This window comes from Centruroides vittatus, unplaced genomic scaffold (assembly GCF_030686945.1).
Source record: "Centruroides vittatus isolate TY-2023 unplaced genomic scaffold, ASM3068694v2 contig_1168, whole genome shotgun sequence".
Taxonomy (NCBI): Eukaryota; Metazoa; Arthropoda; class Arachnida; order Scorpiones; family Buthidae; genus Centruroides; species Centruroides vittatus.
This window is the reverse complement of record NW_027120749.1, coordinates 1,540,439-1,561,829: the sequence shown is the minus strand read 5'-3', so window position 1 is coordinate 1,561,829 and position 21,391 is coordinate 1,540,439. Positions and strand designations below refer to the sequence as shown.

At 33.2% G+C, this 21,391-nt stretch overlaps 3 protein-coding genes across 3 annotated transcripts in view; 1 reads left to right on the top strand and 2 right to left on the bottom strand.

Annotated features, from left to right (window-relative positions):
* Positions 1-10,848, bottom strand: part of LOC136981580 (SMC5-SMC6 complex localization factor protein 2-like) — a 37,094-nt gene extending 26,246 nt beyond the window's left edge. Inside the window, exon 1 of the mRNA XM_067277902.1 lies at positions 9,849-10,848. Coding sequence (XP_067134003.1) covers positions 9,849-10,811 — 963 coding nt within the window. The 5' untranslated portion in view covers positions 10,812-10,848. The remainder of the gene's footprint in view (positions 1-9,848) is intronic.
* A 3,141-nt stretch (positions 10,849-13,989) lies between these two features.
* LOC136982538 (uncharacterized) lies at positions 13,990-15,444 on the bottom strand. The gene has a single exon (XM_067279036.1). It carries the CDS (start codon positions 15,442-15,444, stop codon positions 13,990-13,992), a length of 1,455 nt encoding a protein of 484 aa, XP_067135137.1.
* Positions 15,445-15,955: 511 nt separating this feature from the next.
* Positions 15,956-16,921, top strand: LOC136982531 (uncharacterized). The gene has a single exon (XM_067279028.1). It carries the CDS (start codon positions 15,956-15,958, stop codon positions 16,919-16,921), a length of 966 nt encoding a protein of 321 aa, XP_067135129.1.
* Positions 16,922-21,391: the final 4,470 nt, after the last annotated feature.

The following is a 21,391-nucleotide window of genomic DNA, read 5'->3' as shown; positions in this document are numbered from 1 at the left end:
GTCTTGGAACAACTTTGAAAACGGGTCAAACAAGTCTGCAGGGATACTGCAGAAGATTGGATGCTGCACCATGATAATGCTCCTGGTTACACAGCACTATCAATTCGAGACTTTTTAGCCAAGAAAAAATTCCCACACTCCCACAACCTCCCTACATCCCGAACCTAGCCCCGTGCAACTTCTACCTATTTCCTAAGATAAAATCCAAGTTGAAAGGACATCATTTCAGGACAGTGGAAAACATCAAAAAAGTTGTAACTGACGAACTAAACATCCTTACGGAAAATGACTTCAAGTACTTCTACGACCAGTGGAAAAAACTTTGAAACCACTGTGTGACTTCACAAGGGTCGTATTTTGAAGGAGATCATTTGTAGTTTGATGTAACTCTTGTGTAATTTGAAATAAAAAATCAATACACTTACTTTTGAGACAGAGCAGTATGTTTAATAGGTACAAAGTTAAAAATGAAAAAATAAATTGCTGTTATATTCCTTTCCCATATATAAACTGTCTATATGAAATATATAAAAGCTATTTTTACGGTATTTCTGTTTGTATTATAGCCAACCAAAAAAATAGATTGTCTAATATAATGAACTTTATTAATAAAGAAAAAGAACAAGTTCAACAACTGGATGTTGCAGGAGTCATACACAACATGCTATGTATGTGTCCTCAACCTAAATGTTATATAGAAGAAACCAAAACGAAAACTAGAAGAGCCTTAAAGAACACGAAGCAGCTATCTGTCGAAAATACAGAATCTCTATGGTATCAACATTGCAGTATTTTTAATTGTAAAATAGACAGAAATAATATAAAAGTTTTGTATAAAGAAAATAATTTTGTTAAATGTTGTATAAAAGAACACAGTATTAAGAAATATGTATATACCATAAATCTGAATACTGGTATGAGTGTCGATGCATGTTAGGATAGCTTTATCAACTATAAAAACACTTGTAACTTGATCCAATGATAAGGCCTAACTGGCAAAATGCATATGAATATATTGAGAAAAGTATAAATAAAAGATAATAAATACCTTTTTTTGATTTGTTAACTGTCTTGTCATAATTTTCCTCAAAGTTAATACAGATTAGAAATATTCTTGAAGTATAACTCAATTTTTTTAACTTTTAGAATTATACTTATATAATTGATTTTATAGATGTTACTGATCTCATTGCTTAATTTTATTTTTATATTTTGAAAACATTTGTGGTTTCCAATCTTCTTGTTTGGTTTGTTCAAAGCATACTCTTATAATTAACATTTGATAGCTTTCGATCAAACGAGGATCTTAAGACAACCATAAGAAAAAGAAATCATATTGATCTAGCAAATTTTTCAATGCCAGTGATCAATTATATGTAAAATTATCCATTGTTGAACACAATTAATACAGTTTATTATATGCTACTTTAACATAACTTTTATCATCTAATTTCAAAAATCTAATCCAAAATGATACTATTGTTTTTATTATCATCATTGATATCCTAGAGACACAAAATTCCAAACGTAACATGTAAGCTGGAATTTTATGGTATAACATAAAAATTCTTTGAAGATATAAAGCAAAGACAATTTCCATTTTATCATAATAAATAATTGCCCATACAAGAGCAACATAAAGTAATACAGATGAAATCATTGAATGAAATAACTTTACATAGATATAAGCAGAATTAATTTTAGTTCTTGAAAGAATAGGCCATATTGAACCCATTGATATTTTAGCCTTATGTATTGGATTGTTCAGAAAGTAATTTTGTTTTTACCATAGAAAAATAAATGCAATATTCTTATAATAAATAAATATTTTATTGAATTATATATTGACCATTTTGGTCAAATACCTGTAGTCATTGTTTCTGGTAGTAGCACAATTTCACACTCGTAAAAATTTTGATCGTTGTTTACAAAAAACTGATCCAAGTGATTTTTGACATTGTCATTTCAAGTAAATGTCTTAGTTAAAAAAATTTGTTTAGACCGGAACAAGTAATAATCTGAGTGTGCCAGATCTGGTGAATATGGTTGGAGTAATAACACATCCCATCTAAGCTATAACAGTTTCTGACCAGTTACCAAACTTGTGTGAAATTTGGCATCATGGTAGAACACTACACTTTGTTGATCAATTCTGGCCTTTTCTGTTTGATGATATTACTCAATTTGTTTACTGATGGCAGTACACTTTCGAAGCAATTGTTAAATTGTCTGGTAAAAGCTCAAAAAAAAAAAAATTTCTTTCAAATCCCACCATAGAGACCATCTATTGTTAATAACATGTGGAACCCATATATCGAGCTTTGAAACGAAACCAATTCGTTTTAAGTAATAATAAACGATTCAGTTTAACAGATTTAATCTCTTAGTGATTTCACGTGTTGTTATATGATAGATTGCTTCAATCAGTACCTTTATTTTGTTTTCATTGGCTTCAAATGGCCATCCAGAATGTGGTCTATCTTTGATATTAAAATTGCCAGAACGCAATTTTGTAAACCAGTTTTGGCACTGTCTTTCTCTCAACACATCTTCTCCAAACATGTATCACAATTTTTTTCTTGTTTGAACAGAATTTTGATTTTTTAGTTATAAAAAAGCAAAATATGCCAAAAATGATGCTTTCGATTGTCCACATTTGATGGGTCACCGAAAAAAAAAAAGAAAAAAAAACAATTGTACAGAATCAAACAAAATTTTTTACAAATAAGCCTTAAAATGTCAGCTGTCAAAGTATATAATGAAAGTGTGGTTTAAAATAAAATTGGCTGGTAAAAATACAACTAATTCCTCTAGTAATAAAAAAACGAAATTACTTTTGGAAACAACTCAATATATTATAATTTTTGGCCTGTAAAAATTGTCCAGAAGACAAAAATAATACTCCCAAGTATATGTAAAGTGAAATGATCTGTAAAGGCTGATTATTAAAAAATCATGTTTCTCTCTGGGTGATCGTCTGCCACCCTTCTTGAATACCATCACTTTTGTTTTAGAAACATTTATAGTTAATCCATAGTCACAGCAAAATTTCTCCAGAATTGCAATTTTACCTCGTAACATTTGTGGGCTATCAGCAAGAATTAGTGTCATCAGCATACATTAGTGCATATAACTCAACTTGATCAAGGAGAGAAATTCCAGGTAAGTCAGATTTAGCAAGTCAAACTATCAGACCATTAACATACAAATTAAAAAGTAATTGGCTAAGAATTTCACCCTGTCAAACTCCAATGTCAATACCAAATGATGATAAATTTCAAAAAGGCATGGCATTGTTGAAAAAGAGGTTTGTTGTGAAAATGCAGCTATTAATGAAGAAGACTGCAAACAATGGAAGAATTGAACATTGAAACAAATTTTGGAAAAGTATGTGCCAAAGGACGTTTTCAATGCAAATGAAATAGAATGCTCACTTTTAAAAGTGATCGATGCTTTGATGGAAAGCAGAGCAAAGAAAGGATTACTGTGTTGATTGGAGCAAATATGATAGAAGTGAAAAGTTGAAACTGTTAGTAATTGGAAAAAGCAAAAATCTATTATGTTTCAAAGGAAAGTGAATTATCATTTTAATAAGAAAGTATGGATGTGTGGGTGCACCGGGAGGTAAACGGAGTCACACCTCCTTTTTCTCAGCTAACAGGTCGGTGAGACCTGCCCACGGTCAAGATGGCGGTTTGGGTTTGTTACACGGTACGCGTTACGCGAGTGAAGGAAGAGGATGGGTCTGATGATAGAGTGGCGGCGATACTCGAATAAATGACATTGATGGAAAATGTAACAAAAATTTATTAAAACTAAAATCTACAACTACAAGTAGGGACGATATACAGTCGACTAGTTTAGGGTACCCGGGAAAGAGAGTTCACACGAATTGGGGAGATCATACCTCTTGGTCCGAGTAGAGAGGTCCTTGTAAAGGACCTCTCTACTCGGACCAAGGACTCGAGTTTAGAGAGTATCTTTGGCTCGGGTCCCTTCGGTGACGGCGTCGGTTTCTCTCGGGACGGACACACTGTTTTACGGACGTGTTAGGCGTGGATGGGCACTCGGTAATCTGCCTGGAGTCGATCGGACGGACACTATGTAACCGACTCCCTTTCCCTCTCTGGTCACCCTTTTATCTTCTCGATCATGTTCCTCTCCTTTACCAACCAGCACTATTCGGATTTTGTTCCTCGTGATTCATTTTTCTCTCCATGGGAAACAAGCAATAAAAATTTTATTGTTAGATTTTGGTTCCGGCAGGTTCGAATTTTCACAGATGGCTAGCCAGATTTTTGAAGATTGGTTATTAAAACTAGACAAACAAATGATAAGAGAATGTAGAAAAATTGTATTAGTTGTAGATAACTGCAGCACATCCTTCTGTAATTGCAGAAATGCTTAAAAGTAGAGTTGTTCTTTTTTCCTCCAAATTTAACATCTAAATTCAACCAATGGATCAAGGCATAATCAAAAACCTTAAATTCCATTATTGTAAGAGAATTTCAATGATGATTATTTAATGAAGTTTAAATGAGTATGAGTTTAAAACAATATGTCTGACAAAATTAATTTAAGAGAATGCATTTTCGAGCTATCAAAGGTATGAATAAGTGAATGAAATCAGAATTAAAAAACTGTTTTTCAAAAGTGGGATTTAATGAAGTCTGGAGAATGGGATGAAGCTGATGAATTACTACTTTCAGATTTACAAAATTCATGAAATTATTACTTAGCCAATTCAATAAAATTTCCACCAATATTAAGCTAGATGACACGGTTTCAAGGTAAGCAATAAGATTATCTCAGCATCGACAAAGATGTCATTACCACCAAGTATCCTACCAATGAAAAGATTTTAGAACCCTTAAAAAATAACCAAACTGACCAAACAATCCAAGGTGAGGATGATGATAATGAGGAACCCACATAAAACCAACAAATGATGAAATGATAAAAGCCATTTCAAATTATTTGTAGGAGACTAATATTATGAAAATGTCTGGAAGCATTTTTAATTCTTTTAATGTGTGTGAAGCATATTACAAAGAGAACATTTTTTAATTGTTCTGGGCAACAAAAAATTATAAACTTTTACAAAAATGTAGTTAAACTAACTTGTATGTATTTTAACACGTAAATATAAACTTACTTAAAATTAGAACATTCCCGACTTTGTCATATCGTGATAGAATTGAGGCAGAGCTGGAAAGAAAGAAGTGAACCTTGCACTTACTTAGGCTATCCTTGTACCTGCTGGCCATGAGACACGATCCTTGCACTTGATGACACAGAGAGTGTATCCAACAACAAAACAATTGTCATAAATTGCTTTGTTCTTATGTTTTGTTCATTTTTGTGCCTATTTTCCATTAGGCGCGCACAATGTTTTCATTTTTGACCCCTAAGCCTAACTTCTGCTGGGTACACTCAGTTGCGTCAGAGAGCACAGACATTGTCACTTTAATACCTCTGTATATCAAAAACAAGTTCATGAACTCCTATTTTTTACATTTAAATGAACCTTTATTACATTTTTATATTCCTTACTGTAATTAATAGAAAATGGCAAAATTTTATCAAAATCAGTCCATTAAATTTTGGAAATGAACTCAATTCTATGGCAAAGCCCACAGAAGACATGCTAGCAATCATGAAACACCATGCAACTTTGTTGCATGATTAGTGCAATATTGCATTGTTACATATGCTTATGAAACAACTTTCCATCTTGAAAACAAAGTAGTGAACCTGTTTTTATTACAGTTTTGGATTCCTCACAATTAATTTAATGAAAAATGGCAAAGTTTAATCAAAATTGATCAAACAGATTTTGAGAACAAACACAATTCTGTAAGCCACATAGAAAAAGCTCTGCCTCAATTAAAATTATGCTTATATTAAATTATCATCATATTTTACATTTATATTACTTTAAATTACATAAAACAACAAAAAGATTACTTTAAAACAAATACTTTATTTATCAAAAAGTGTTATTTCTGTATGAAATTTCCCTATAGCAAATTTTTTTCAGGATTTAATGACTTTTATATAGAAGTTTGACTGTATAAATATTACAATAAAAAGCACACAGCTGGCTAGGCAATAAAATAGTTTATTTTTATTTCTTTAAAACCAGCCATTTTCAGATAATTTTCTGAGTCTCTAGTTGATGACTCTAAGGTAAAACTATTTCTATAAAACTAAATTAAGTCTTGTAGTTCTCTTGGCCATAAAGTTTCAAAGATTTTGATGCCATCTGTAACAGAGAAATAGCAAATCAAGTTTTTGTCAAACTTATGTCAAAACAAACTCTAGATCTCAAACTTAATAATTTGAGGTCAAACTTAATAATTTGAATAATTAAAGGAACCATAATCTATTGAACTTAAGAAATATTCAGATTATTACACAACATTTGGTATACAGAAAAGGTCGTCCTATCTAATATATATCCCAGAAAACTCATCAGATATAAAAATAAAATATAAAAAAGCATCATCAATAATAGATTAATCTATGTTCAAATGAGAAATTTATAATGTCAAAGTTAAATATCATACAGGAGTTTGCTAATATCAATGAATTCAGTTCTTTTGGAACCTAGTAAGGAAGAGATCCAAATTCCTAAATGCTTTAAAAACTAACCATCCATGTTCAATAGCAACATATCACTCTCCACTATAGACATAATAACCATAGGAACACAACAAATCAAGACATTAAAAATCATTTCTATAATCTATATGAAGGATACAATGCTCGGTTTTTTGTATCCAGGTATATAACAGACCATTTTGGGCTACAAAGGATCAAATTCGATACCATGTTTTATTCAATCAAGGGAAATTAATTGCACTTTGAAACTCCTGCTTGTATTTAACTATTGTTTCGAATTATTGTAAGTCTGACACATAATCTCTGCACTAGATCTCCTTTTAAAGTTATTTAAAAACATTTTTTCTTGACTAATAATTTTATTCCTTTCTAATTTTATTTGCATTTTTTTTTTTTTTTTTTTTTTTGGTTTTTCTTTTACAAGCACCAGAATCAAATCCCAATCCCCTGATTTGAAATTTTTATTAAACTTTTAACACATGAGCTCAAGTCTTGCTTGGGCCTCAGAATAAGGTACACCACAGAAGAAACATTTGGAATATATAGCAATATCCAATTATTACTAAACAACTGATACCAGTGCACAAAGATTTTTTGTCTGCTTGATTCCTGAATTTTAATACTCAGTTGTATTAACTACACCAGTGACAAAAATATTCATATTTATTAAATATCTGACACCTGATCCCCTGATAATTATGGATCACTAATGAGAAACTGAAAGTACATTAAAACAAAAAATAATGATACAAGGTGCAATATGTTCAAATGATAAAACACCGCATCATCAGTTAAAACGAAAAAACCATAAATATTATGAATACATATCCTTTGGATTTATATGTAGGACCATGAAGGTGAACAAAAGTCATGGTGTGTTTTCTATTATAAAATACTGTCTAAAGTGTGAAGTCAGTCAAAATTTTCCAGCATTTAGAAACTAAACATAAAGAACAGAACACCAGTTAAATATTTTCAAAGAGAGCTAGAACTTTTTTCAAGACAAAATTCAATAGAAAAAAATAGAAACTGGGTCTGATGATAAAAATACTTTTTAATATCAGTAACAGAGAAACCAATTCTTCCTGCTTCCAAAGCAATTGCCTGTAGCAATGGAGCTTGGAGATAAAGTAGCAAAAAACATGCAATTATCACGGACCGTATTACGAACCAATTATCTGCTGACCGTAGGGTAGGATGAGCTCACAGAAATTCACACATGCAGTTGGATCCGAGGTCACATGATACGTCTCCTCCCTAGCTTGCAAATATTTGCAAAGAAAACAAGATAAAGTTGGACACTTTTAATCAGACCTTGTATAAATGGTACTCCATTATGCCACTTTCTGCTTGTTTTTCTAGTTTAAAAGTAAAGCTTTCTCTCAAAATGTTACAGTTGAATTTTTTTCTGAATATAATTACCATAAACTACAGTGGCGACAAAGTACTTTCTCAAATAAAACTCTTCATTAAACAATCAATCCTATTGTGTTTTTTGCTTTCATAATCAGAAAAGCCATCCATAATGCTGCACGATTATTTCTTTTCTAGCTTTTATAAAATCTCATAAGCATAAACAATCATGCTAAAAGCAAACACTTGTAGAAAAACTGGAAACAAATATACTAATCACACTACACCCTACACACTTCCAGCACTAGTTTAATCAAAACAAATTCAGAGGTCTGCCTCAGGTTAAAAACTTATTAAAATACTTAGTTCTTTTGTATTTTAATATGTTTTTACCTGATGCAGACTTCTGAATGGGGTTGAAAACATTTGTTTTGATTAAGCTGTTGCGGGAAAAGTGCATAAGGTCTTGTGTGATTACCTAAAAGCAAGGTTCATACCTTTCATCTAATAAACTAAGAGTAAATCTAATACAATCATCTATTCTAACAGCAGCAGTGTATATAATTTCCTATCCTGCTGCCAAATTGCAATATTCAATGATTGGGATGCAATTTCCAAATTTCCAATGGAAATCATCTGTCTGTCCTTCCTTAATCTTAAGAACCAAGTTAGTTAGATGAAAGTTGAGACCAGATATAAAAAGCTTAGGGGCAGGAGGTCCCGATTAAGTATACAGGAGTTTTCAGTTTGAACCAGTCACATTATTTGTTTAAAAATTTTCTCCAGAACAGAGTTAGATAGATGACTGGCATGACTCTACTATTAACAGGAAAAGTATGATGTACAGTACAGTGGCAAGAAACTACTAAAATCAAGAGTACATGTATCCCTTGATTGATATGATTAATTGATCCCACAATGCTACCGTGTATATCAAAATTGCATTAATCAAATATAGTGGTACCTCAGTATTCGACTAAACAATCATAACTCACTTGAACAAAGTTTTGGTTAATAACAAATATTTTTACTTTAATTTTGTCATCTATGAAAAAAAGATTTTTATGATAAAAATGAGTAACTAATTTAAAAATAAAATGAAACTTTAGAGCTGCCTACCTTTGTCAAACAAAATTATACCCAATCCAGTTTATTTTTCTCATGTAATGCATGCAGAACACAATCATCATGCATCACATACACAGATTTTTTGCAAGTTCATGAGTTGAGATCTGCCAATTTTTAACAATTTCTTTTTGAAATTTCTCCTTGTGAACAGTTTTTGGGTGCCCTATGTGTTTTGTACCCTTTAATTCAAAATTTCTTAAATGAAACCTTCAAAACCACATTTGACATGCCCAACGTTTAGGAGCATCTGTAGTATTTTTTATTGTTTGTATAGCATTATATCCTTTATGAAACTTAAAAAACATACATAATATGCCAGATATGAAGTGTCTTCAATTTGATTTTATGCAAACAAAATGCGAAGCTTTAAAATAAGCTTCTAAACAAAGCTTATTACAGTAATCACATTAGCAGTAATGTCTTAAATTTCACAACTATCATAATTAAAATATATATTTATATCAGAAATCACTCCCAGCACAAAATATGTTAAGTAAAGACAGTTGTTAAAGCTGCATTAATTAAAACTTCTGCTATAAAGGGATTGCAGCAATTAAATTTGCACATTAATCAAATCCCATGTTAAACAAAACTACATTAAGAAAGGGATACCTGTATATATTTTAAATTAAATTTATTAAAAATGAGATTAAAACTTGCAACCCGACAATGTGACAATAAATAATTGCTGGTTTTTTATTGTTTCATAAAAATTTTTATTAGTTTAATTAAAAAATACTTACATTACTTTTATCATCAACTGAAGTTTCAATTAAATTAGTGGGTAATGCTAATAATTCATCATTACTACAGTCTGAATCAATTACAATTGGATCTTCATAATTACCACCATTAACTGTACTTATTGTTGATGTATTATTTTCTGTTTTCTGAATCAATGACTTATTTTCTAAAACAGATTCAACAATAATATTTGATAATTTAATTTCTTCATAATTATTTTTCATGTTTTCTTTCTCATCATTTATTTTAGACTGGTGAAAATTATTCTTCTTACAAAAAGATCTGATTTTAAATATTTGCTTTGTTTCTTCTGCTTTATGATTTTCTTTGATATGTTTATATGGTTTCACTGCTGATTTCTTTTGATAAGATTTTGTGTGTAAATGTTTAAATTCAGAATTATTGGCACTAGAAATAAAATCGGATTTCTTCAAAACTGATTTTTTACAGTTTGTTATTTTTTCAGATTTTTCTGAATTATTTGTCTTTTTTATGACTATCTTGCTTACACCATTAAAATGATCATCAATTAATGAAACATTTTCATCATATACTGTATTTATTTGTGAATCTCCTTTTATTTTTAGATCAGCTGTACTGGTAGTATAATTAATTCCATTTTTGAAGACTGGTGTATCACTTATTCTTTTATTTGGGATTTTTAATATTTTATTCTCATTATGATCGTTTGAAAAATTCAAATTATCTGATGATTTCATTACAGATATTTTTAAAACTTCACCATTATCACTATTATGGTTTACATAATCACCATTCATTACAGAAGAATTCAATTCTAAGAAAGACACAAAATGTTCCATATTATATTCAGAGTCTGAAAAATCTGACAAGCTTAAAGATTTACTTTTTAACTCATCATCTACCATTTGTTCATTAGGTAAAGTTATCTCTTGAATAAAATTTTCTAGATTCTTTATAGAAAGCATGAGCGTTGTTTTCATAATACAATCACTTGTTATCTATAGAACTGCTTTATTTTCTGTTATCTGAAAAAAAAAAGTTTTTTGTATCAGATTAAGTGAAAATATCAATAAAACACAGCAATTATCCTTCAATATAATTTAATTTTGAAAAGAATATTTATATATTTTAATAAATTTATTAATGTTATAATTAAAATTTTATGCTTAGAATCAATAGATTAAATTGAGTAATCATCATTTAACAAATTCAATCCTTAACAAAACTATGAAATAATATAATATTAAAAACACTCTAACCTTGAGATTATTCCAGCAAATAAAAATCCAGAAAAATGAACTCTTTCAGACTACTCCTAAGACCTGATTAAGGTTAAATTTTCTTTCAATTTATCAGGAATTCTTCTGCAAATCCCATTTTTGAACATTAATGCCTGTGGTATTCCATTTCTGAAAATTGTAACCTGTACCAAGCTTTAGGAGTAGACCAAAAGCATTTGTTTTTCTGGATTTTCATCTGCTGAAAGAATCTCAAACATTAGTGTTTTTTTAATTTCAATCTGTTAACTCAGTCTAGTTGCATGTTAAATAAACTAGTATAATCATGTAGTATATAATTGTTTAATATGATAAATAAATATATATAAGTTACATCCAGAAAGCAAGTACCATTTATGTATACCTTCTGTGCATTTTGGCAAAGTCAAGGTCATGCATGCATAGTTACTTCTTCCAATCAAGAATAAAGTAACCAAGCTATATTTGTTTTTTCTTGTTCATGTTGAGGATCACTAAGCATCAGTTATAATGTTCAAAACAATTGAGTGACCCACCAGTTGTGAAATACAATCAGTAATTAGGTTTTTGAATGCGAGAAATGTTTGACCACACAAAAGGCTCTCTCTGAGCAATGTACATAAGGTTACTACTCCCTCTAGATTTAATGTTGGCTTGCAGTTTTTAAGCTGCAAGGCCATAGGTCTATAAGGAAAGCTGAGCTGTAGCATACACAAATAAGTAGTGCAGCTACATATAGCTAGACAGAGTAAGGCTTCAAACTAATACTAAAATTAATACAGAAACTAAGCTAACATGTAGTATTATAAAAAGCAGAATAACCTAACTGAAACAATCAGGAGAAACAGTGAATATACTGATAACAAATTTAACTAACTTAAAATTAACTTAATTAAGAGCTATCTTAAATCTAACTTATTACTGAATTAAAGTAAACTTATTACTAAACAAGAATACTGACAAGGACAACAACCTAGACAGACTACTGTAGGGCTGGCCTTCTCTATAAATGCACCTGGATACAAGAAACTAATTTTAGGGGGTGCTGAAATATTTTTCATAGGTAAAAGTAAAGGGATTCAAAATAAACGTATATTGCATAATATGTCTTTATTTAAATATGTGATTTTTTTTTGATATTTCATTAATCATTTCAGAAAAATTACAATTTTTTACAATTTCCTCTTCCATGCTTGATATAGCAAGTGCATTTAAGTGTTCTTCACACATACTTGATTGAAGATAATTCTTTATTAATTTTAATTTGCTAAAAGAATGCTCTGCATTTACTATAGTAACTGGTAAAGAAAATTTTTAGTAGTTAGCACATTTGGAAATAGTTCATTATAATTATTATTTAATATGTATTGCAATAAGTCTCGTGCATTATTTACATCTTTTTGGTCCAAGATTAATTCTCGTAACAAATCAATTTCCTGGATTAAGTCTTCAGTTATATCTTTACTATCAGATTTTACAAAAATCCCTTCAGCAGTTTTCTACTTCAATGTGTGTTTCAATTCTTTTTTCATATTTTTAATTCTGTTTACATGATCCATTAGCACAGGGTCATATTTACTTAATAATTCTATTAAACATAAAAAATTTCCATTATTTTGTGCTCCTATTGCTTCATGGGATCCTCAAAATGACAGATTACTACTTGCTAAAAATAGAATGACATCTACAATTCTTTGGAATAGTAATTTTAGATGTTCCATTTCTTTATTGATATTAATTTCATTTGTTCTGTCAACAGTTAAATATAAATTAAGCCTTTTTAATAATTCTTGCAAAGTAATAAAAGATTTAAAGTGACCAACAGAAAGCTCATGATCTCAAATTACAGTTGACAGTTTTCTCCATTTATTAAAACCATATATAAACTGTGTTGATTGATGTTTTCTTTTGGAAAATAATAAACGACAAAAGCAAAATACTGAGTCTTGAGCTTCTGAGAAAAGTAACCAGCTGCAAAGCTGAGTTTCACCATTTGGCATTTTTTTTAAATAGTACAATGTAAAAACTGATCTATCTTCAACATTCTTAACAAGAGCATCTCAATGATATTGTTTAGGTCTGGTTTTAACACAAAATAATCTATATTTATCAGTTATAATATTTGGCCACAAACTGGGATCATTTATCATTTATATTCACTTGATCACCAATGTTATTATCATTTTCATAGTTATTTTCCGTATCGAATAGTTTGTAGAATCACATGCGTCTTTTTTGACAAATTCCAGTTTCTATATTTTCATGGCAAAGTTGAGTAACTTGTTTACAGTTTTCTTCTCCAGTCGAAGCTTGAAGCACAACTGCCGTAGTAGTAGCAATTTTGTTGTCAATTTATTTTGTAGCCACAAATACAAATTTATCCATGGCTTTTTGAGATTTTGTTTTTCTTCTTTTTCCTTTTCTGCTAATTTCCCTTGTTCATGCCAACAAAGTATCTCTTGGAATGTTCTAATAATCTATCAATACCCAACTCGTACCACCTTATATAAGCAGCCTTGTTTAAAAGAATCTAACTAACGTTTTCGATCGTGTTTAACGACCTTCTTCAGGTTAGAACATCGAAAAAATCGAACATAAGAACGTTTAGCAGTAACGGCCGCTCGTTTGGAACGTTTTAAGAAGAACATTTAAATAGGATGGCATGCGCCATCTCTACGTCGATGAGTATTAAATAATACGATACAGGAGAATAATGTAAAGATAGATAACAAACAGTGAACAATAATAATAAAAATATATGCCTCGTGGGGATATTGAAAATAAAATACTAACAGAATATGGTGCGTGCTGAACATCTCATATACCGAGGGAAGGGTAGGGGCTGTGCGGAGACTGACCGGCGGGTTCAGCGTAAGCTTCTGCAAATCCGCCTTTCTGGCGTTTACGTGTCGCCTGAGCGCCAGGCCGTAGATATTTTACTAGCCTCTCGGAAGTTTATGGATTGCCCTTTCTGGCTAGCTTTGTAGATATGCCATGCCTCTGTATACCGTAGGTGCTTTATGTTACGAACTGTTTGTATTAGTCTTGCTTGGGCCCATTCGGCTTGGACTTCCTGGGGATCTGCTAGGACATAAGTCGCCAGCGCTGTGCAAGGCTGTTCGTTTCTTATGTTTCTCTGATGTTCCGCTAGCCTTTCCTTGAGTGATCTTCTGGTGGCACCAATGTAAAATAATTTATTCTGCCTCCGTGCGTCCGTAATCGGGATTTTGTAAACTCCCGGGAGGGAATTAGTGTCCGGGGGGTCTTTATCAGCTCTTAATAGTTGGTATATAGTGGGACTCCTTTTGTATATTATTCTTTTGTTTGTAGCATTTCCTATGCGTCTATATATGCCGCTCAGTGCCGCTCTATAGTCCATCAACGTAAACTCCTCTGTGTTTAGGAGGTTTCTCTTCTTAGTGTGTGTCGTGGTGAGGCTAGTGATGGCTTTGTGACTGATCCCGTGCTTCTTAGCTAGCTTCATGATGTAATTCATCTCCTTATTTTCGTCTTGGGTGCTACTGCAGTGTGTGTGTGCTCGAGCGGCGAGCGCTCTGAATGCTGCGAGTTTATACGCTGGCGGGTCGTGCGAGTTCCATGGGATGAATATCGGGTTGTAAGTGGGCTTTCTGTATACTTTAGTGTGGAAAACTCCTTGGCTATCCAGCTGTATAGATAAATCTAGGAAATGTATAAATTTATCATTTTCTTGTTCGAGTTCGATCTCGAGGCCGAATTTGTTTTCGTTTATGTCCGTTATGAATTGGAGTATGTTGGGTTTTACTTTCCAGAAAACCACTACGTCATCGACGTACCTAGCGTAAATTAGGATTTGCGAAGCATATTTAGGCAGGAGTGCATTCTCCATCGTTCTTAAGACCATCTCGCATAATGTACCTGCCAGGGGGCTACCCATGGCTACACCTTTCTGTTGCGTGTAAGTGACGCCTTTAAAGCTAAAGATGGATGAGAATGTGGTTAAGTGCGTCATCTCTAGTATATGTTTTCTTTTCTTTTCTGGGGACTTGATCACGCTTAGGAGGAAGTCTCTTAGGTGGCAGAAACATGGTTCCAGCTTGACGGAGGGATATAAAGCCTTGAAGTCCAATACGGTCATATATTTAACTTCTTGCGGATTCATGCTAGCCATTCTTTGTAGGAGGTCTATGGGTTGTTTTATGCTGTACGGACTCTGGGGTAAATATTTATTAACGAAGCCGTTAACCAATCTTTCTAGTAAAATTGTGGGTGCGCTCCCTTTATCTACCACTGGCCTTAATGCCTTATCTTCTTTATGGGTTTTAGCAAATCCAAATAGCCTTGGTGTCGAGGGAGAGTGGACGACGATATTAGTCATACCCAGTTCTATAGCAAGCGGTGTGCATGCAAATCTTTTAATCCTTGCTTGCAGCACCAAGGCTATTTGGATTTGCTAAAACCCATAAAGAAGATAAGGCATTAAGGCCAGTGGTAGATAAAGGGAGCGCACCCACAATTTTACTAGAAAGATTGGTTAACGGCTTCGTTAATAAATATTTACCCCAGAGTCCGTACAGCATAAAACAACCCATAGACCTCCTACAAAGAATGGCTAGCATGAATCCGCAAGAAGTTAAATATATGACCGTATTGGACTTCAAGGCTTTATATCCCTCCGTCAAGCTGGAACCATGTTTCTGCCACCTAAGAGACTTCCTCCTAAGCGTGATCAAGTCCCCAGAAAAGAAAAGAAAACATATACTAGAGATGACGCACTTAACCACATTCTCATCCATCTTTAGCTTTAAAGGCGTCACTTACACGCAACAGAAAGGTGTAGCCATGGGTAGCCCCTGGCAGGTACATTATGCGAGATGGTCTTAAGAACGATGGAGAATGCACTCCTGCCTAAATATGCTTCGCAAATCCTAATTTACGCTAGGTATGTTGATGACGTAGTGGTTTTCTGGAAAGTAAAACCCAACATACTCCAATTCATAACGGACATAAACGAAAACAAATTCGGCCTCGAGATCGAACTCGAACAAGAAAATGATAAATTTATACATTTCCTAGATTTATCTATACAGCTGGATAGCCAAGGAGTTTTCCACACTAAAGTATACAGAAAGCCCACTTACAACCCGATATTCATCCCATGGAACTCGCACGACCCGCCAGCGTATAAACTCGCAGCATTCAGAGCGCTCGCCGCTCGAGCACACACACACTGCAGTAGCACCCAAGACGAAAATAAGGAGATGAATTACATCATGAAGCTAGCTAAGAAGCACGGGATCAGTCACAAAGCCATCACTAGCCTCACCACGACACACACTAAGAAGAGAAACCTCCTAAACACAGAGGAGTTTACGTTGATGGACTATAGAGCGGCACTGAGCGGCATATATAGACGCATAGGAAATGCTACAAACAAAAGAATAATATACAAAAGGAGTCCCACTATATACCAACTATTAAGAGCTGATAAAGACCCCCCGGACACTAATTCCCTCCCGGGAGTTTACAAAATCCCGATTACGGACGCACGGAGGCAGAATAAATTATTTTACATTGGTGCCACCAGAAGATCACTCAAGGAAAGGCTAGCGGAACATCAGAGAAACATAAGAAACGAACAGCCTTGCACAGCGCTGGCGACTTATGTCCTAGCAGATCCCCAGGAAGTCCAAGCCGAATGGGCCCAAGCAAGACTAATACAAACAGTTCGTAACATAAAGCACCTACGGTATACAGAGGCATGGCATATCTACAAAGCTAGCCAGAAAGGGCAATCCATAAACTTCCGAGAGGCTAGTAAAATATCTACGGCCTGGCGCTCAGGCGACACGTAAACGCCAGAAAGGCGGATTTGCAGAAGCTTACGCTGAACCCGCCGGTCAGTCTCCGCACAGCCCCTACCCTTCCCTCGGTATATGAGATGTTCAGCACGCACCATATTCTGTTAGTATTTTATTTTCAATATCCCCACGAGGCATATATTTTTTATTATTATTGTTCACTGTTTGTTATCTATCTTTACATTATTCTCCTGTATCGTATTATTTAATACTCATCGACGTAGAGATGGCGCATGCCATCCTATTTAAATGTTCTTCTTAAAACGTTCCAAACGAGCGGCCGTTACTGCTAAACGTTCTTATGTTCGATTTTTTCGATGTTCTAACCTGAAGAAGGTCGTTAAACACGATCGAAAACGTTAGTTAGATTCTTTTAAACAAGGCTGCTTATATAAGGTGGTACGAGTTGGGTATTGATAAGTCACGCAGTCAAAGATGAGCTAATAATCTATATAAATAAAAATGTAAATGTTCGTTTGTTCAATATCTTAAATCTCTGAAAGTTCTTAACCGATTGCTTTGAAATTTTGGCACAACGTTGCATTCAAATACGCATGCTTTTATATACCTACTATTATATAGATGTCAAAATTCCCCCTGTGGGGGAGAGGGACAGGATTAAGGCTTACCATAAAGAACTCGGCTTCTATTATACTCAATCTTCCTTACACACCAGTGATTCAATCAAAAAATACACTTACGTAAAACCAGATAACCGGAGTGGTTAGTATTCGGGTCGCAAACGTTTTCGTAGCCTCTTCTAGGCTCTTCTTCAGGCTTAGTAGTAATAAATTCGAATATATTCCTTTTTGAAAGAACCGAGTTTCGAATTCCGTCACGTGAAAACGTTCCAACATATTTTTTAAAACGAAAGTTAAAACGGTTCTTTCAAAAAGGAATATATTCGAATTTATTACTACTAAGCCTGAAGAAGAGCCTAGAAGAGGCTACGAAAATGTTTGCGACCCGAATACTAACCACTCCGGTTATCTGGTTTTACGTAAGTGTATTTTTTGATTCTATTATGCTATTTTAGATGTGGTTTTTTGCATTTTTTATTGCGTTTTAATAGGGTATGTCAAGAGAATACACACTAAGAATGGATTTTTCAAAATTCTCTCCTGTGGGGAGAGGTTGTTAACACTTCTCCCGCAGAGAAGTGTTAACAATGGAAGTGTTAAGAGAAAGCATGTGCAAAATTTACAGGCGCAGATGTGTTTTTTTGCATTCTTGCAGGAAATCGAACATATTTTTAGATCCATCTAAAAATTCTCTAATTAGTCTGGAAACAGGGAGGACCTAATTCTTGTATTTTGTGAAAACGGGTAAGATTGACTATAGTGTAATAATCTTAATCTTCGCTATCGTTACTTTCTGCCTGATCAACGCTGGGCTTATCTGCTAGTATTAAATATTTTTATTCCATGAAATAACAAAAAGTGAAATATGTACATACTTTTCACAATATTACACAAGGAAACTATAAAATATATACTATATATTAAACAAGAAAAATGTAACACTCAAGGAAACTGAATTGAAATTAACCTAGTTTTAGAAACCACAGAAGTTGGGAATTCCCAGAATGGAATAACAAAAACTAAATGTTTGCACCATCTAGTGGAATTCTCAAGAATTACTTTGTAAAGTGGAGAGGTTGATGGGGGGTATACAGTGATAGTCATGTTTTTTTAAATACTGTTTAGTAATCAAATTTAAAAATAAGCTAAAATATATATATTTTGAAATTAAATACATTTGAAAAAATTAATTAAATAAAATATATAATAAAGTTTAAATAAGAGTGTTTAGTTCATGATCGTTTCAGGGTTCCATCAATTGTAGGACCCAGGTGTATTACACCCCCAGATGGCCAGTCCTCAGACTAGAGTATACAACGACAAATGACCTATCTACAGGGTCCGTATAGGTAATTCCATCTGTAATTCTCTGACCAATTATGGCATTATTCCCTGACTTATTAACGTCTCTGCATTTCCCCTTCCATTGTGTGATATTCGGCAGTCTATTTTAAACCCATTTTGTACACAATTATACAAATTTTTTATTAAAAACACTTTATTCACTTATAAAAAATGAAAAACTTTGCATAAAATCGATTATGTAATTAGAGAGGTTGAGGCCCAAGTTTTAAATGCGAAAACGTGTACGTCGGACGTTCAGTGCCACTTTCCTCTAAGCCTACAACTTTGACAATGGCATTTGGTATGTCGAGCATGATTCCACTGACTTTCCAAACACCATTGTCAAACTTCTAGGCTTACAGGAAAATGGTGCTGAACGTCTGACATACACGTTTTCGTGTTTAAAACTTTGGCCTCAATCTCACTATTAGCTGTCATTTCTATGGCATATAAAAAATGTCATGATTTAATTATAAATTAATTCGTAAATTTTATTTAACTAAGAAAAAGATGCATTGCGTCATAAAATTGAATTATGAGGAGGTAAATTCAAAATAATTTAAACAGAAGAAATCGCTTAATGCGTGCTATTTTTGATCCATTCAAGGTCATTACATTTCTTCCCATCCCTCCCTGAAGCATAGTGGGAGAGGAAGAGTTTTGGCAGGAAAGCAGTTTGTTGTTGATGATGATTTTTGAAAAACCTGGTTTTAACTCTATGGCGATATTTTGGACAGGTTGAAAAATCCCCAGGAATTTTTCAGGGTGTGGTCTGACTGGATATGTTTGCCCCTGTCCCTCATGAGTTAGTTAACCAAATACCACACAGGTCAGAAAAATTTGGAGGGTTGTGTATGGGACACAATCACAATTGTTTAAGGCATAAATCCGTCTTTGTTAATTAGAAGGATAAAATGTATAGGAATAGTCTTGGTGGTTATCACATTCCAAGTCAATATCTATCAGTTCAGACTAGGTTTCTCAACAGGATCCCGGTTGTTTTTTTTAACCAGGAAATATCTCATAAATTTCTTAAAAATTCACTTTTTTCTTATTTTGTGTTAAGGTTGAGGAAATTTTGCAAATAGAAAGTATAATTAACTCATAAACTGTCAGAATAAATTTGTATTTATTAATTTTAAACCTACTTATTAGTTCTTTTAAAGTTTTGCTCGTTATGGCATGTCAGAAATAGTCAATAATCAATACATAGCTTATTTGTGGTAGTACTCTGAAAATTCTTTACTTGTCAGAACCTGTAATATCTATGCTTATGCTGTCTTAATTTTTAACCATGTCCAGTAAGTAGCTTCATAACTGCGTAATGCCAAATCGTACAAATTGGGCAAGAATACAAACAAGTAAGTATGAAGTTTTTCTTCATAAACCCGATTATTAAAGATGAACTGCTAAATTATTGAGCTATAAGCTTGATGTTTCTATTAAAGTAGCTGAGGTAGACAAATCAAGAATACTAGAGCAAAAGAAGTACTACAATCTCAAAAACAAACTAAAAATCTTCCAGGCTACAGGTGAAAAACACAACATCTGTCTTCTCTTAAATACATTAAACACAATTCCACTCACACCAATTGAATCAGAAAGGGCATCCCTGACTTTCCAGGTCTGTACGGACCCTGTACCTAGATTACGTTACATATAATTTAATAGGAATTAAATAATTTTTGTTTCAGTTGCCTACTTTTTTAATAGCCAAATGGATGCACCTCATAAAATATCTGCTTACTCTACACAAAAATACTAAAAGAATTACAGTAGAGCATCGATTATCCGACCCCCGATTAACCAACTTATTGGTTAACTGACCGCGTTCTAGTTGTCAAATTCAAATGTCCGCTAGTGATGTGGCGCTACAGTATTTGGTTGTCTTGGCTACTTTAATATTATTTTTGTTAAATTTTTGCATGTTTTAGCTGGCAGCACTGGCTCAACCATGAAAGGGAGGCTAGTATTTAAACCAGGCCTAATACACTATACTAATGTATTTTTTCATACTTTTCGGTTATCCGACTTTTCAGTTATCCGACCAACCCCAGTCCCCAATTAAGTCGGATAATCGATGCTCTACTGTAGTTATTAACAAAGATACTTTATTTTCAAATGGGACACTTTTAGACTATAGCCCAGGGGTGGCCAACAGTTTTTGCCCCCGGGCCAGACTGGAAAGAAAAATTCTTCCATGGGCCGAACGAAATATTACAATTAAATCATGTTAAATAACAGAAGTTCCTGACGCATGATGCAATGTCATTTTACAATGTGAAGAAATGTACAAGCAAAAAAAAAATAAAATAAAATAAAAATAAAAAAAGGTCAACAGGCAGGCGGCGCTGTGCATCACACATCAGCATAAACAGAGTGACATGGTGAAATAGAGCTAGTGGAACTGCATTGAGCACCACCTGTACGCAGCCAAAGGAAACTTTTTCAGGAAAACACGAGCGTCTTTGGGTTAGATATGTACTGAGACGCGGTGCTTGTTTTCTGCCTGTGATAATGAAAAACAGCTTTCTGCCAA